Below are 18636 nucleotides of genomic sequence, written 5' to 3' on the forward strand. Positions count from 1 at the left end.
CACTTTTTGTTGCCTGGCTTTGTATGAGTCAGGAAAAGCCAAAAGTCCCAATGTACAGCAGCTAAAATTAAAGCTAAGGAGAGCACACAGAGCCAGCAACCTCCTCTTTCTACCACCGGTGTCAGCTATGAAATAAGTAAAACCATTACCTGGAAAAGCCTGGAATTGCTGGCGCTGGATCACCAGCAGTTTTTCGGCAGTCAGGGATAGAGGATTTCACAATTTGACACATCCACGCATTTTAAGTTGAAGGGTTGCGAGGGAGAAAAAGAAAGCTGTTGAGTTATGTGAGGCCAGTTATTTTGAGATGTTTGGAAATGGGAAAAAGGATTCTAGCAATCTGGTGGAAGATATGAAATAACTCCCTTTCAGTTGAATTTCATCTGTACCAATACTTCAGTTGGGTAAGCTGGAAGACTATTTTTAGACTGCGGAGAGGGAACTCTAACCCAGTGCAGGGTCACAAAGTAAAAGTTTGTTTTACTAAGAACTTACTGTTGCATTTTCAGTTAAAAAAAAAACCCAAAACAAAACGATTTTTGTACTGTTATTTACTATTATGGTCCAAATTGCTTGGTCAAATCTTTAGAGAGAGAGAAGAAAAAAGGAATCAGTCAATGAAAAGATTAGAAGATCAAAACGCCTGTTCTCTGTTGAGAACTTCTATTTTCTTTACCATTGAAGCACTGGGGTTGGGCAGAGGAATGCAGATGTTCATTTGTGATTTAAAGGTAAATGTTGTGACTCAACTGACAAATTATTACAGCTTTGTTTGTTGCAGTCAATCGCTCTCCTTTTAAGCGTACAGATATCTGGGGTTCTATTCACTCGTGAAGCAAACCTGAAAAGATCTTTTGAAAAGCCCCAAAAGAAATGGGAATCGGAGGCGTTTTCATTGATTGGTTTGAGGAAAATTGTTGTAAGCTGTGTATTATCTCCGCAGGTTTCTTGTGGTAGAAATAGATGTCCGAACTGGAAACAAACCCTGAGGAATGAAACAAACAACAACTGCGGCAGAGAGCTCTTCTTCAGGATGTGCTTTAATCTCTAAGAATTTTTGACCTCATCTGGGATGTCATCAAGTCCTTTTCAAAACTGGCAAGAATCGTCTCAATATAGCGTGTAGACTTTTTGTATGTTGTTGCGCATTGGTAGAAAAATGACTATGAAAATCAAGCCGCTGTCAAGCCCCTGTTCCAATGTGATCGACTGTCAGACTGCTCTGAAACCAGTTCTTATTCTATGCATGTACCATAGTTTTACTGTGCAATTACTGTGGAAAACAGCTAAATATCCAGCACTGTGAAATTTTCCCTCGATGACTATGTACTAGAAAAAAAAAGAGAATGAGTCCTGTTAAAGACAATGGCTCCATCATGGTTGAAGCACAAAATGAAAGAAGATTAGCTGAGAGATAATGATAGATGAATGCAGGAACCGAGAAATGTGTCTGATTAAGGTTGGAAGAGAGCAGTGACGTGGGACAAAGTGGATTGCTCTAACATTAGTAGCTCTTGAAACAACAGAGGCTGGATGGATAGAATTGACAATAATCTCAGGAGGGAACATGCAATGTTCAGAGGGAAAACTAGAGAGAAGCGCTTTCTCTTCTGTGGGGGATTCTTCCCTGATGTGGCAATGCAGGCCCTTTAAATGAGACCCATGATAAGAGAACTGTCTATGCAGCGCCCCTCTCATGTTCAGTAAAGTTGAATCTACATCTGGAAAGATACTGGTACATAGAGTGTAAAATAGTATAGATGGCAAGATTAAAAATTTGATGATACCATCTGTTTTGCCCTTTTATATGTGAAGGGTGCGCATGCCTCAAGGTGCTTTTAATGTTTACTTTTTAAAATAGGTCTTCTATGTGGCAGCAATCAACCTAATTCATGTTAATCAGATCAGTCAAACTATCTAGATTTGCCATACAAAGACCGTGATTAGATGAGACACTATCTGCTGCAGGCAAAAAAAAATAGCCTGTTTTTTTTTTTTAGAGAGACCAGAAGAATTTAAGCGTTTAATAGGCAATGAATCACCTACATTACTGGGTCCACACAGCGGATTGACAGCACTCAGCTGCGAGTTCGATGAAGCTCAATTCAGCATGTACTTTTACAGTAATTGTGTCATATAGCTCACAGTATGTCGAACTGAGGCACAATACATGTAAGTTTTCTGTTTTCAAGGAGATGAAAATGAGCTAATATTGTATTGTTTAGAAAAATTTGCTCATTGTGCCCCATTGCTCTAATGTAAGTACCCATTAAAGGGAAAAAAAATTAAGTTAAGCTTATATTTGGTTGTCTGAAGCGATTACCTACTCAAAAAGTTTAAGTTCAAACATTTATTGTCCAACAGGGGGAAAATTGGTTTGCATCAGTGGTTAAAAAGACACAAAACAAGACTTAACATAGACATGTGACATGTTTGTTTGTTTCCATTTTTCCGGTTCAAAGGACAGATCACCAGTCCAATCAGCGACGATTCATGTCAAATCACACTGTCCCTTTAAAATCTTTCAGAAAATGATGTGTATTAAATCGTATTGAATCAAATCATATAAAATCGTATCGTATCGCTGAATGCCGTGTATCGTATCGTATCGTGAGATTAGTGTATCACTACAGCCCTACTCTTCATATATAATGGGTACGGTATTGTCACAGACCCATGTGCTGATAATGCTCTCAATCTAGGACAGATACGACGCAACAGTGAAGGCTGAGTCCGAGCAGGGACCTACGCAAACAGCAGCTATCACAGTACATGTATATATATTTCTAAAGTTAAGCTCAGCGATTATCAATCAGTTGCACCTGCATTCTCCCACATTATGTACAAAATATACAAGCAAATACAACAACAAAAAGGCAGCCATCAGTGTGTGTGCGAGAGAGGAGAAACTAAAAGGAACTACAAAACAAAATGGCAGCTGTACCAGGTGAGGTCTCGTGACAGAACAGAAATTCTAGACGAAGGACGGCCTGTTGGGCCTGCAGGTTTGGTAGCATCTGCAAGCTGCGGCACACGCACAACATGAAGCTAGATGAAGTTGTTTTTTCTATGTGTCTAGCTCAGGTTGATTAGCCAATTCAAACATTTGTGGGTGGCTGGAGGATGGATTAGCTTGCATGTTAGATTACAGCTAACATTAACCCAGCTGAAATGAACCTTACTATTTAGACATGATCACAAAACCAACTTTAAGGAACAAATTAAAACAGTACATGTACAGCACGGTTGCCAGTGTTGATGATACAGTGTGGTTCTAATGCTAATGCCCAACCCGTCTTTAAGAGACATCTCTCTCCTCTCGCCTCTTCAACGCTGTTCTCACTTCTGGAAGACAGAGTTGGAGATGGTCCGATTTCGCGTGAATGTCGAGTCTTTGCTGCTCAGTCTGTGTGTGCGGAAGAAGCTTTCAGTTTATCTGAGATTTACCACTCGTGCTAACGCTCTGTCATCTCTCTTTGAAGATTATAATCTGATCTTTGGAGAGTTGAAGAGTTGAAGAATTCAGCGGAGAAAGAGATAGAATAGTCAGAGCTCTGGGGGTGTCTCTGTTGAGTCGGGGTTGTGGCGACCTGGAAAGAAAGCTGCTGTGGCTAAACTGGCTTTCAGAAAGACAAAAATCTAGTTTGGCCAGTTTGAATGAATGATTTAAAGATTTCATCCCTGCCATATAGAACATGCACCAGAGATTTCATTAAAATTCTGTGATAAAGCTCTATTTGCCATCACTTTTACTGAACATTGCGTTTAGAACTTAACTTAAGTTAATTATAAGACGTCTAAATAAGGCATTGTTATTTACTGAGCCTGACTCGTATCGCTCACATAGAATCTCCCACTCAGCAGATTACGCTGATTACGGCATTGATTGTGCTGCATTCAGGTGATTGCTTCGAAGTATTGCAGGACCAAAGCGCCCCATTGTGTCTCGATGAGAGGCATTAATAATGAGAGCAACGATTGAACTACTTTGGGTTGTCTTTCTTTTCTCCTGTCTTAAAATGATTCACTAGGTGAAAAATAGAAAAAAGTGCCGCTGTGTTTTGCAAGAGATCACAGACCACACATTGGAAAATACCCTGCTGGTAATTGGGATGGCATTTTGCAACAGATGAAACAATGTTTCAAATATACACTTGGCAGGTTTATCAAGTATCTGGGGAAACACAGATTTCCTTTCTACTGCTTCATTTGATGAGAGGTGTTTTGAAAGTGACCCTTTTCTCAGCAGCCATGGATATACAGTTGGACCTGATACACTCAAGAGACTTGATCAATTCATTCTGTTTCCAAAGAGAGACAAGGCACAGCCTGCGGGCAGCCACTGACTGGCACACTGGAGAACCAGCTCCAAACCCACTGCTGTGTAAAAGGAATGAAAGCTGTCTGCTTCCTGATTGCCACTGATCAACTTTCTGGTGTTGCAATATTCATTTTCGCCTCCTCCTCTTTCTGTGGTTCCTCCATACGTTCCTCACTTATCGCAGCAGTATGCAAATTTCATGCCCAGAGCCACGGAGATAACGAGGGGGTGTCTGATTTATGGATGGAGTTGATATATATATATATATACGTGTATATGTTTAAAATTTGATGGCTTTTTGAGTGCATTTGGTGGTGTTTGTTTCTCTGATGTAGTCCAGCCCGCTCTGCCTCCAGCAGTGTCACATTCCCCTGTTTTGCCAGGACCCCTTGGCGTCACCAATCAGCACAGATGGAGGCTGTTGACATCAGCTGTCAACACGCCGAATAAAATGAAAATGAAACAAGGATGTGGAAACATAACTGTACTAAACTGATGTCAAGCTTGGGTCTACAGCCTGTAACAAGCTTGTTGCTTGTTTATGAGCAGATACTCATCGGTGACATCAGCTTTTGCTCTTGGCATCTAATATCGTCACATGTGGCGCACAAGGCCACGAACACTGTGGGGCAAAATGTCCTTATCTCACACATGCCATGTGCTTTGAAAAATTGCACTATTTAATGCTATGAATGTTTTCTTTTATAGTTTTTATAGTATAGCAAAGCTGTCACTCTGAGCCACATTTTAAGATTGTTTAAAAAAAAAAAGTTGCTTTAATTACCTTTGGCCTTGCCGAGCTGCGTTTTAGTTGTGGTCTTCAACTGGCCGTGTGTTTATCTTGTGTGTCAAGCTCGTGTTAACTGTGTTAGCATCCAGGGATTCACGCTGGCATCCCAAAAGGCGAGTGTTCTGATCAGTTGTGCTATGACAGCGCTCATCGACGCTCTGCAAACTCTTGTTTCTTATAAGATCCAAATGATTTTAGATTTTAGACACGTTCTCGTAATGCCTGACAACCCTCTCCGGGGCAAACACTTGCTGAGATATTTCAGCCTTGTCCAAAATGGGCTGACGAATCCACACATTATCTGGTATCATCTCTAGCATGACAAAAAAGATGCATTAAAAGGTTTCTGCTTTTCATTATAATGCGTTTGAATAAATGTACAGTGGAACACATGTTTGGGTCGAAGGCAGTGGAAGGAGAGTCCATCTGCAAAATTTCACCATGCCTCCTGACATGCATCCAGATGAATGCCAGCTCTACCTTTTATATGTACCTTGTATAATGTCTGAAATACAAAAAGCTTTATGTTTGGCAAGGAAAGGCATAAAGGGAAACTGGTAATTGGGTGCTAGCATCAGTGTTTGACAGGTTTTCCAGTAGCCTTGAGGGACTGTTTAATTCAGGCTTAATGAGTGAGCGTAGAGCCTGTGAAATTGACCTGTGTTTTAGCTGCGGCAAATCAAAGAGCAGGCATAGAGGGAGATGGAACAGAAAGTTTAGGCCGATAATAGGAAGGGGAAAACAAAAAGGATAATTGGAAATAAATTTGCAGAAAAAGTAGAGAGGATTTATTTTTCCACCCTTTTTGACTCGGGTGAATTTTTGCAGATCTAAGATTTAAATCAGATTTCTATCTATATACGTCTGTCTCCACTTATGTCTTTTTGAAATAGCAGCCATCAGGATAAGTTTCAGATGAGGCTATTGTCAGTTGAATTGGACATTGTGTCTCTTTCTGCCCTCTGCTGTCACAGATCACACAAATGAATGCATGTGTTCTCTGTGAGGTGAAGTGATGCCACGTTACCTCCCCCTCTCTGGCTTTTTAAGCTATATATTATTTATTAAAGGTATTTCATTTTGTTTGCTCTCACTATCATTTGTGCTGTCCCGTCGGCCAGCATCGCGGGGAGTCTGGATTCTATCCCAGCTGTGATTGGAACGAGTGGCGGGACTGATTGCCAACACGGAGACGAACAAGCGTTGCTCATATGGTCTATTCAGGACCAGTTAATCACCTGTTAACCTAACATGCTCGTCTTTGGGCGGTGGGAGGACACCAGAGAGATGCCTGAGCATGCACGGGGAGAACGTTCAAACTTCACACAGGAAGGTTGCTGCCGAGGTCTGTTGCTGTGAGATGAAATGCTAACCACCGCGCAACCGCTACTTGTATGGGGGTGGAACAAATAAGGAAATTACAATCTTTGGTTTGCCTTTCCATTGCTTGTGCAACAGGCTTTTGATTATGGTGCGCTCCACTTTGGCAGTATGTGCAGGCCTGTCTGATGAGTCCATTTCTTTCCTTGTTTTTGTGCCCTCACACGAGCACTGTTAGAATTTTAGGAGTTCTTATGGACTTTGACTTTAGATTTAACAAGCAAATGAGCGCCGTTGTACGGAAAAGTTTCTTCCAATTAAGACGAGTTCTGACATGGCAAGACTTCCTACAATGGTCTTTATGATGGGGTTAGCCAGGCTTCCCTTTCACGCCTCCAGCTTGTCCAGAATGCGACGGCTCGCCCTTTAACCGGAGCGCACAGGCGTGAGCATATTTCACCAATTCTGCGTGCTCTTCTTTAGCTTTCTGTGTGCTATAGGATTGATTTTTAGAATTCTCCCTCTGGCATACAAATGTCTGAAGGGTCTTACTCCACCCTGCCACTCTGATCTGCTTGAAGTTGTTTTCAGATGTTAGGCAGGCTCCTTCTCTTCCTGCTTTACAGTCATACGTGAAATTACACTTTTCAAATAATAAAGCAGTGAGCTGTCTGAGACACGTTTGTAAGACAAGTTGAGTGTAAATAAGGAGGTGTCAGTTTCCCTGATAGTGAAGATGAATGAATAAATAAGTAACTGCAAAGTCCATAAGCTGAATTCCATCTAAATCTACGAGCTCCAACCTCTTTCTTTATGGCTCTATCTGTAGTCATCCGAACATATCTCTGTGTGTGCATCTGACAGTAGTAATGGGAAATTTAATCGGTTAAACAATCCTGTAGCTGGTTTGCACACCCTGAAGGTTTAGCATCTTCAACAACGGTGTGTTAAATTGTCGATTATTGAATGTAGATATTTCCTCACCTCATCTCAAGGTTCCCCAGATTGCAGAAGTGCGCCTTTGATTGTCAGACGGCGGAAAGTGGATGTGAAGAGAGCCAGAGTGGGAAAAATAAAACCGCTTTTTCTGTGTGTTCAGGCTTATGCCACCTGTGTGGTCTGAGGTTCAAGTAGCAAGTTTCCCAGTTAACACACAAGCATGCACAGCAATGATAATGTGTTAGGCCAACACATTACGCTGAGGTGAAGCTGTCTGCTATGATAGAAAACAAATTGAAGAGGAACAGCATGGAGTGGGGGTCAACTTTGTGACCATTAGGCTACAAAATGGGCCTTCCTAACCAGTGGTTCCCTCAAATAGTTGTATGTATGATGGGTAAAAATCCATATCTAATCCTTTTCTGATGGCCTTACATCACATACGATGGCTGTTTATGTCCATTTTGCTTGACTCGCACAACAACAGATTCTAGAATGTTTGTCTTTATACCGACACTGTTATAAAAAAAAAAAAAAAGGGAGCCTATCCCAGCTGTCATCGGGCAAGGGGCACGATACACCCTGGACAGGTCGCCAGTCCATCACAGCGATTACTTAATGAAAAGTTATATTTTTTAAGTTTCAGGACATAATAGAATAAAATATTATGGTAAATATAACCTCATATAAACAACCCCACATGAACCATTACACTCTTATTATTTGTTGAACAAAAAGAAGCAATCGTTGGTGCCCATTGATCTGGGAAGGGTTATAAGTCCATCATTCCAGAGTGACAATGGTTGTCCACCGGTGGAAAAACATTCACGACCGTTGTCAGCCTTCCTGGTAGTGGACATCCCTGCAAGTTCACCTAAGGTCAGAGCGTGCAGTAATCCGAGAAATTACATCTCAGACTCTACAGGCCTCAATTAGCATGTTAAATGTTAAAGTTCATGACAGCACAATCAGAAAGAGACTGAACAAGTATGGCTTGTTTGGAAGGGTTGCAGGAGAAAGCCTCTTCTCTCTAAAAAGAACATGGCCGCACAGCTTCGGTTTGCAACGTTGCATCAGAAGAGACTTTTGGAACAATGTCCTCCGGACAGACGAGACCAACATCTAACGCCTCCAAACTATTCATTCATTTGGTGCTCTTGATTATAGACCTGGTAAAGACAATTTTTTTTAATTTCCTGACACATTGAACCTTTGACTTAAAAGAGGATATGCTCTCATTTTCAGATGACTAGTATTACATTTCATGGGGGTACAGGCTTGAAAGTGGCAGCGAATGACATCTCAGTAAATGGATAAAAGACTGTTTGAGGAGGGGCCAGAAAAGGGAGATGAAAACAGGATGGCAGCACCCTTGAAGGTGTCGGATCTTTAGGGGCGTAGAATCACGGTGAGAATTTGGTTGCTGCCAAGCTTTGACAATTTGACACAAATCAGACAGGAATAAAGTTTTTCTTTGCTCCTACAGTTCCATTCTGAGCCAAACTAAACAAGTTGCAATCAGCTTTTGTGTCGTTATGCTAAACTGAAAGCCTGCTGCTACCTAACAGTATGCTTCAATTTCCTCCTTTCTTTTGTCAGGTTGCTGCTCTGAGAGAAGGAGCAAGAGTCGAAATTGGCTGAAAAAATGGCATGGAGCAACATATGAATGGAGGTCAATGGAGGCAACAGAGTTCACAACAAAGCTCTGAAAAGCATTTTAATCACAGAGATTCAAAACTGCTCTCTGTCTGTTTGGACTTTGACAGCTCTTAGACTTTCAGGATAAATGACTTAAGGGGGAATCAAATACATCGAACACTTGCAGACAAAGAAACATCTCCCATAGTAGCACGCAAGTCAAGTGGGAGATGGCAACGCAGTCCACCTGCTGTCAAAGTCAAAGTGTTTAATCCATATTAGTGGGCTGAATTACCTTTTGAGTACATAACAAGCTACTTTGACCACTCCAAAGATGGAAGTTCTTCATTAGCAGCTTTCATCTGGAAACAGCCGCTCTAAATGTTTATTCTTATTTTGGACCTTCTCTACCCTGAATTTGTTTTTGCTCCTTTGACAAATTGATTCTCACCCTTCTTGCTTGTTTTTGCATCGTGCAGTAGGTGTGACCCTTAAAGGATGTTAAAAAAGTTGGAAATAACCGTACAAACACATCAAACCTTTTTGTCATTTAGATCAGCTATTCATTTGATTTGCTTTTGTCTCAAACCGCCACTAACTGCTACCTTGGTTTTCGAGCACTTCTCTAGATATTACTCGTTAACTGCTTACCTTATACAGGATCTTAACAATAGGATCTTAAATATCAACACATCTTTAGGCAGCTAGAGGATTTTGTGATATATACCAATATTACCAATAAACATATTAAATATTGATTTTATAATACATATGTTGTCATAGATTAACTTGTAATGTAATGTAAGATGGAACATGATATGATAACGGATTCATTTGGTGATTTCCTCATGAATCTTGTAATAATATTGTTTCGTGTGAACACTTTTGGGCATAATTAGCGAGTAGTGAAAATCTTGCACCTATGTATTAATTTGTATTTTTTCTTTTCAAAGGAATCCCTTCAAATACATGTCTTGCTTCTTGTAATGATGATTAATAATGGCATATCTTTCTGTCTGAAGGCATATCAGTTAATACATCTGTAAAACACCTGCACTGTTAAAGTCTGTTAGACTTTAGCTCTAACCGCAACAGCTTCCTGTATGTTTGGACCAGCGACCATCTAATATTTATCGCTTTTCTTACCTTTGCCTGTCTCTCTGTTTCCTGTGCATCTCAGGTAATGCTGGCCGCTTCCTATTGGTCGTTGCTGGCGCCGGCAATCAACATGGCGGAGGATTCCGGGAAGTACGGCTCATTTGCTTTCATGCCTGTGGCCGTGGGGTTCACACTCGGAGCAGCTTTTGTTTACTTCGCTGACCTGGCCTTGCCCCTGCTGGTAAGGAACTCTCACACATACCATAGAGTTCTGCGTATTGGCAGAAAAACAGAAGAATGACCTTGTTTGTGATTTCAGCAAGATGGTGAAGAGTTTTATAAAATGCAGTTTAAATGTATGGTTGGATGGATGGAGACGCCACTCATTCTCATAAAACCACCACAGTCTTCCATCCATCCATCCATTCATTTTCTATACCCGCTTAATCCGTCGGTCGGGTCACGGGGGGGGGGGGGGGGGGGGGGGGGGGCTGGAGCCTATCCCAGCGGTCATCAGGCGAGAGGCGGGGTACACCCTGGACAGGCCGCCAGTCCATCACAGGGCCACACAGAGACAAACGACACACACACCACCACCACAGTCTTTTCAGTCAAATTAGAAGCTTCCTATTAAAGTCGGTTTCTCTTTTTTCGAGAATTACATACTTTTTTTTTTTTTTTTTTTTTTTAAAAGCTCAGAAATCATTTTCAGAGAAGATGTTAAAAAGTGGTCACAAAATATCTTTTGATTAATGAAGGCGTTTAAAAGGGGAAAAGAAGTTAGTTTCTGAGATCGAACGCATCCCGTAGCAAAGTGTTTTAGATGGATCTATGTGCGCATGCCTCCAGGATTGTGCTATAGCCTCAAAAAACCTTTTTTCCACTCGGAGGATCATTTTGAAGTCTTTGTCTGACCTTGTATTTAGTCTTTCTTTCAGAATATGTGGCTTTGGCTCTCTGTCTGTGTCGCTGTATTTTCTTTAAGATCGGTGCAAGTGGCACAGTTTGCTTGCTGTTCGTGTGTCGTCGCTACAGAGATTGTTATACGGACCCGGTCCACGGCGCTGTCTGATGCCGAAGTGAAGCAGTGTGGAATTCCATATTACAGCATCGCTCAAAAGGAAAAATTTGATCTTCTCATGGCGTAGCTGTTAGCTTAGCTCTCCTGTTAGCGTTGGGAGTGCTCTAACTGTTGCCTTCTCATTTCTCATTTGTAACCTGCATAACCCCTCTTCAAAAAATGAAAATAATAGAAAAAAAACAACTGAATGACTTCCACTTAACTGAAGATCAACATTAGATCAGAGTAATCGCGAAAAAGAAGAAAACTGTTTCCGAACTGTTCACATGATGATGATTCTTTCTCTGGGACGTCAGACGCTCTCAGTGTGTCACTGCACATATTTACTGTCCGAATAGGACCTCTCCCTTATAAATGCTAGCTTCAACACTGTGATCATTTTCATTGAAACATGCCTTCATCTGATTTGAATTTAACACAACAGAGATGAAGATACATGGACTGAGAATGACAGAAATGTGTCGATACAGCTGGAGAAAACAGCTGTTGCCTTAAGCACCTGCAATCACACCAGGACAGCAGCAATGACACGAATTACTTATGAGGTATTATATATATATGTATATTATATATGTATTATATATATATATATATATGTATTATTATGTATATATATATGTATTATTATTATTATTATATATGTATTATAATATATACGATATTGCCGTCATTCACACACACACACACACATTCTTAAATGTAGCCTTTCAATTTGGGACCAATTTTACTGTTGGAAAAACCTTCCCCAAGTTACCATCAAGGAAATTGGACTTATTAAGCCGCTTTTCTTAATTGGAGATCAAAAACTCAGTTTGGCGTTACCAAGGAATGCAGTGTGACAGGAGAACATTTTAAGGGATTGAGACACAGACTATTAAGTCCACTTTTTGCGGATGGAGCATGTTAATATGCATGTAACGGCAGCTTGAATTTATCACAGTTATGTTTTTCACCCTATTATCTTCTGTCCCATTTATCCCCATCTCACCCTAATCCGATCTACCGCAAATTTTGCATCTTTGTTTCTTGGGACCTGAGTAACTGCTGGGTTGAATTTGGCAGTTGAGCTCATTCTGACAGCCTTCTCTCCTGTTGTATAGGTTGAGATTAGGATTTCAAATCTTTTTTTTGTTTGTTTACTTACACCAACACTCTCTGTGACATCAAGAACTCTGTAGTTGCCAGGCTACAAACACAACTGACTACTGTGTTTATGGCAATTTCTGGAGATTTCAACCTTGTTTATCTCCCTGTGGCACCTTACACCATTAAACAGCTCGTCAATTGCTCCACCAGATGAAATAAAAAGTTGGATTTATTCTATGCAAGCTCCTCTGCCCATCCTGCCTCCTGTGATCATATGGACTTTTATAAAGTGGTCTCAGAAGGATGGAGAAGACCTGCTGAGATATTTTGAGGCCACAGACGAGACTGCACTCAGTGAGCCCCACATGGAAGTGACATTAATGCCATGCGTGAGTGTGTGACAGACTACATTAACTTCTGTGGGAAGAGTACTATTCCCACAGGGATAGTGATGTTTTTCCCCAATAACAAACCCCCGGACCACTGTTACCTGAAAATGCTGCTGAAAAATGAAGAGGAAAGCCTTCAGGGAGGGAGATGGAAAGTTAAAAGAGTTGTTAAAAAACAGCTGAAAAAGAAGAGAGAAGAGAGAGCCGAGGTACAGAAAAAAGTGAGAAGAGAGCAAACTCAAGAAGGAGAGCCTAACACTGTTTCCATAGTGGAGGAAGAGGTGGATGACTGCAGTTACGTGAGAGCTAAATCTCAACAACAGAGGAGACTGGAAAGTGAACACTGAGCGGACAGAACAGGCTGTACTTACTGAGGAAGCTGCACCAAGATGTTGCATATCTTCAAAAAATCTGTGGTGGAGAGTGCAGTGTGCTCTGCAGATACCTGTGTTGCAGCAGCATCAGAGCCAATGACTCAAAGAAACTGAACAAACTGATGAACAAAGCTGACTCTGGGCCAGATCTGGAGAACTGATTGTCAAAGAAGAATGCTGCAAACGTACAGGAGGGAATTCCTACCAGCAGCAATAGCCATACTCTACAACTGCTTAGAGTTCAGAGAGGAAAACATGATAATTTCCCTTTAGCATTTATAAAGTGGTTTTTTTATCGTTTGATTTAATCCTCATTTAATTTCTTTATTTCAGTTTTGTTGGCAGAGTATCAGGGATCGCCCCAAGCAACATTCTTACAGGAACTATGACTTCATCATCAGACCAGATTAAAAAAAGAGCAGCATGTTATCAAGTAAGCTCACTGCAGATGAGATGCAACATGCGAGAAACGGAAAGAAAAAAGCGGCAGTGTGGTCGAGGGCTGCGTTAGCAATGGGATCCCTCAGGTTCTGACACCCGGGTCTCACAGAAGCAGTCGCTGCCATGGGTCAGAATAGGTGGTCAAAAAACAGGAATGAACAAATGAAGGTGATAGAAAGATTAAAGCAGGACATTCCAGTGCAAACTTTGAAGCTTAGTGGGTCTGTTAGAGGGACTAAGGATGATAAAAAGAGGTTGTTGCAATGTCTGTCCTTGTTTTGGTGTGCGTGTTAGATGTTGTTTTTGCAGATGCATTACCTTACATCTCTTTCTTTTTTCTGTGCTACTTGCGACACTTATACTTCTTTCTAATTGTAACTTTGTGCTTCTACTCTGCCAGGGTGTCATTAAACCTAATTATGTACATACTAATTGTTTGGGGCCTTCCTTTATCACCTCTGCATCTTGTTTCCATAAATAGCTGTGCTTTTGTTGGCTAATTAACACAGTAAGGTGCTATGATGGTCAGTGCATGTGCTCGTGTTGAGATCATTTTGCCCAGATAATTGCTATCACGGTGTCTTTGTTTGTGACATGCACATATATTCTTAATGGCTGTCAAAGGATCAACATTCAAATTAAGAAAACCTAAACGGTCTGATTCTCTGGCCAGAATCCACTGTCCATATTTACAGCCAGTGTTAGGTACATGGGTAAGCTTTACTATTTATCCGACAAAAACATGTTAAACACACCGAACATTTGGTAAAAGCCAAAAAAAAATCAATGGAACGATTGTATAAAACGTCAGAATGTGTGGGAGCGACTGGTCACGGTCTGCAAATCCAGCAGGAATTGAATTAAGAAAAGAAAAAATCCCATGCAGGGCTCGTTATAGAGCACAGTGTAAAATAATCATCATTAACCTGGCATTTATTTAAGCATTAGGATTAAGACAGGAATGAGAAAAGAAGTTATTGGTTTTTCCCAGGAAATGAATATCAGCCACAGTGGCTAAATGTCGCGGTCTTGCTGGTGACAATAATACATATTTCCCACTAAACACATACAGGAGAAAAAGTCTCAGCAGCAGCTAATGTCAGTTTAGCCTGTGAGGATCTAACTTTTGTTTCTTCCTGTCCTCTCACCTAAGTAAGCGCTCATTAGATGCATGACCTTCCTGTCCTCTATGCTTCCATGGAGTACCAACCCTCTATTGGTAGTAGAGTGAAGGCGATCCCTATCAGCAGTGATGGGCAAACAAGTTACACTTCCAGAGTATAGGCCTGCCATCCAATTGTGTTCAAAATGGGCCTCATTTCAGCAGATTTTAAAGCCTTACTTTAAGGGCTCAGGAGTAAAAGGCTTCACAGCTGGAAAGCACTTCACTCGTATACCACACTGTCTGATATGTCTTATGTGACCGCAACCTACTCTCATTTCAAGGCTGTGAAATAACTGCTGTTTTGTGGCAATCACGATTATCTCTTGCTTTCTTCTTGTATGTTCTCATGTTCTGTTCGCAAACTGCCATGAAACTTTTGAGGTTTGATTTATTCTTTTAGTGGCGGCTAGCTTGGCTCCCCCTTTAGGAGTGCTCCAAACAGAGAGTGCTCTGAGCGCTGCCTGCTGCAGATAAGGTACTGTCTACTCACAACTGTCACTCAACTGTCCCCTTCAGAGAAACCCAAACTATCCCCTGAAATACGCCTTTGCCCAACATGTACCCGGATCATTGAAATCTGGTTTTAAAAGGTGCTCTGTGTGTACAGTTGGAATGTTAACATATCCTGACCGAGGCTGTATGGGACAAACTGGGAGTGAGACGTAGGACTGCCTGTTGGCTCAGGTGTGGCTGTGCATTTTTGTTTGTGTTTTCCATGTGAATGAGCTCAGGCTTCATGTCACGTTTCAGACATCTACCATCTTACAGCTCTTCATCACAAGGTATTACTCTCGAAGCTGCTGCGTGGGACATTTTTCCAGCAGATTGCTCTTCTCTTCCCTCCTTCTTGTTTGCTGAATCCAAAGTTATACTCCTGAAATCTTCTCCTTTTTTATTCACATTTGATCTATGCATTTCTGAAACATTTCTAAAAACTATGCGTGAATGTACTTTTTCAAAGGCACTTATATTTGTGCTCTGTTTAAAGCTGGAGATGAATGCTTGCTGGCTTATGCTACACATCCTCCTTGACTCCTGTTTTCTTGCCACATCACATCATTTATGCCATTTTATCTTCCACGCTCCTTTCATTTCTGCCTCATGCCCCTCTCTCCTGGTTCCTCCTCAGCACCCTACAGCCTTCTTTTATTTTCATTTCACAAAATATTCCACCGCTCCTCTGTTGTCCTTTTTCTCCTGCCCTTTCTTTCCCTGGTGCCATGGTGACAGTAGTGGAAACGCTGGGCTGTGATAATAGATAGCTCAAAATCAACTGGGAACACGGTGGTGGTAAGAATGAGGCGTGGAGGGGGACTGATGGCCCCCCGCACACACTGTGGGGGGCCATCAGTGTTTGGACAGCTGCTGGTACCACTTTTACGGGCTCCTCGGCAAACACTGAGGCTGAATGAGAAGAACGATGGTGGAAGGACAAGATGGACAGAGAGTGGGAGCTGAGGTTGACAGGGAGAGAAGGACGAGGGCGATAAGGCAACAGATGGAGTAAGGGGGAGGATGAGAGAGGGAGAGGTGCCGAGGTTGGTAAAGAGTAGGAAGAAGCCGGGAGAGCCTTTAAGCTGGGTGATGGAATCAGGTAACCAAGTTACTGTGTGACTCTGTTCCAGTAAGACATTTTTATCACCACTCCTCCACTATTTCCATTTTACTTCCCACACATCTCAGTATTGTGCCCTTCCTGAAAAAGAGAATCTAAAGGTCGGGAAAGGCCAATTTAGGTGACTTACAAAAGCAAAAATTAATTTGGAACTTTTCTTTCCATTCTGAAGCCAGCTCCTGTCAGTGGGTGGTTATTTCTTCCAGAACAAAGCCCGAGCAGGAATACTGAAAGCAATCAGTCTCCACACCTGCAAAGTAATTGGTGAGCAATTAGTTTCTGTTTTAAAGAAAAAGAAAAACAAAAAGGAGGTGGAGTTTGTATATCATCGCAAATGTCCCGAAACCAATTTGTCTTCAGCATTTCTGCTTTTGTGATTTATTTATTTTCTCTTCATTTCATGGTACTTTTTCTCTGCTCTAAATGTCTTGTTTTTAGCGCCAGAAACGGCTGCAATCTAACGATGAGCACCCAACAGACTAATTGTTCCTCCGCGGTGAGAGCGAACCAAAGAGCTCACATTATATGTGCTGCTTTGCAACGTGCTGTGGAATGTAAATCAGATGTTTTTACATTTCATTATATCCTGAGCCAAGCTCTTTTTTTCTTGACACCTGTGCCATTTGCACACCAACACGTGTTTTTTTTTTTTTTTTTTTTTAATGTTAAGCAACATGGCATGTTAATCACAATAGTTGCACTGAACTTTTGCCTTGTTCTGGCTTCTGTCTTATGCCCTTTAACATTATCATGCTCTTCATTCAGCTCATAAACCTGCCAAGAAAGATGCGTAGCTGTACTCTAGTAGGGTTTCGCACTACTGTGAAAATTGCTGTATCTTTGAAAGAAATATTCAGTCCCCCTTGGTGACAGAAATTCAAGATACGTTTATATTTTTTTATTATTTTGATACAAAAGGGCACCCTGTAGAAACCCCGCTCGCACCTGCTGTCGGTTTAGAATCAATGGTTAACCAAACATGCATATTTTCAGACTTGAGGAGGAAGCTGAGGTAGCTGGAGAAAACTTAAAAAGGATATCAGTCATTTCAGCCTTTCATTTGTCCCTTGTTTGAAACCTGTGAGAGGACAGATGATATTAGAAGAGAATATTTGGGATCAGGGGTGGCAAAGTGCACAGGAGGAGGACTGACAGGTAGGGCAGACGGCTCCACTCTTCCATTTGCACTTACTGTTGAAACTCTGACTTGTGCTCTTCACATGATATGTGTGAAATTTGTGCTGCATGTATTCGTCGTGACTCAGATGTCTCCGCACACCTTTCACCCTATTATCTTCTGTCTCCCATCCCTCCGACCATCGCCATAACAACATGTAGTCATCAGAGGAAAGGGAAGTTCTGGCAGCCTGTGGCAGGAGCATTGCATCATGATGTACAGTAAATCACTTGATTTGTGTTCCGTGTTCTCGGTATACACGGGGCACTTAGCCAAGGGTAAAGCAGCAACAATGACCAAAAGCACAGCAAACACATGACATCTTCAGTGTTTACTGTGTCTGGGCAATAGCTGGTAACCCGGAGTTCTTCACCACTAAGACTGAGTAACTAGGATACTTGTACTGTAAAATGCCGCCTCAACTCCAAATAAAGTTGGCATCAAATCTCGTAAAGTGATACTTTATTCACAATAGAACAAAAAGAAACATATCTGAAAGGGTGAAATTTTACTAGTTCACAAAAAATATGAACTCATCTTATATGAACAACACATCTCAGAAAAGCTGGGATGGGGCAACAAAAGTCTAGAAAAGCACGCAGTGCTGCTAAAAGCTACGGCTGGAGAAATATGTTGCAACGAATTAGGTTAATTGGCAACAGGTCAGTAACATCACTGGGTATAAAAAGAGCACCGTAGAGAGTTGAAAAACTTTTTGGAAAACATGAACCTCACATCCTCCAAACCAACGGGGAGAGAAACCGTCGAGCTTGTTATCAGCGCTCAGTTCAGAAGCCTGTATCTCTGGTGTTGTTTCATTAGTGTATGTGGAACAGGCAACTTGTACAGGCTGTAGAGCAACACCAGCTCCCATCCAGGGGAAGCCTTTGCATATTTCAGCAAGACGATGCTAAATTTGCAGACTGCATCTGCCACAACATGACTTCGCAGTAGAAGCGTCCAGGTGCTGGACGGACCTTCCCGCAGTGCCGACCTTTCACCAACCCACATTTGACGCATCATGAAGCAAAAAAGATGACAAAGAAGACCCAAACCTGTTGAGCTACTAGAATCCTACATTAGACAACAATGAGATAACATTTCTCTCCCTATGGTCCAGCTGGGAAACATGACCCAGTCCCAACTCTTTTGAGACATGTGGCTGCCATCCAATTTGAGATGAGGTCATATTTGTCATGAAA

The 18636-nt window shown here is 41.5% G+C and overlaps 1 protein-coding gene across 1 annotated transcript in view; it reads left to right on the forward strand.

Annotated features, from left to right (window-relative positions):
• LOC140278227 (zinc transporter ZIP11-like) overlaps window positions 1-18636 on the forward strand; it is a 139957-nt gene that overhangs the window by 19132 nt on the left and 102189 nt on the right. The window contains exon 4 of the mRNA XM_072373181.1: window positions 10189-10347. Coding sequence (XP_072229282.1) covers window positions 10189-10347 — 159 coding nt within the window. The remainder of the gene's footprint in view (window positions 1-10188; window positions 10348-18636) is intronic.

Source organism: Leuresthes tenuis, unplaced genomic scaffold (assembly GCF_036924035.1).
Source record: "Leuresthes tenuis unplaced genomic scaffold, fLeuTen1.0.hap1 SCAF_20, whole genome shotgun sequence".
Classification (NCBI taxonomy): Eukaryota; Metazoa; Chordata; class Actinopteri; order Atheriniformes; family Atherinopsidae; genus Leuresthes; species Leuresthes tenuis.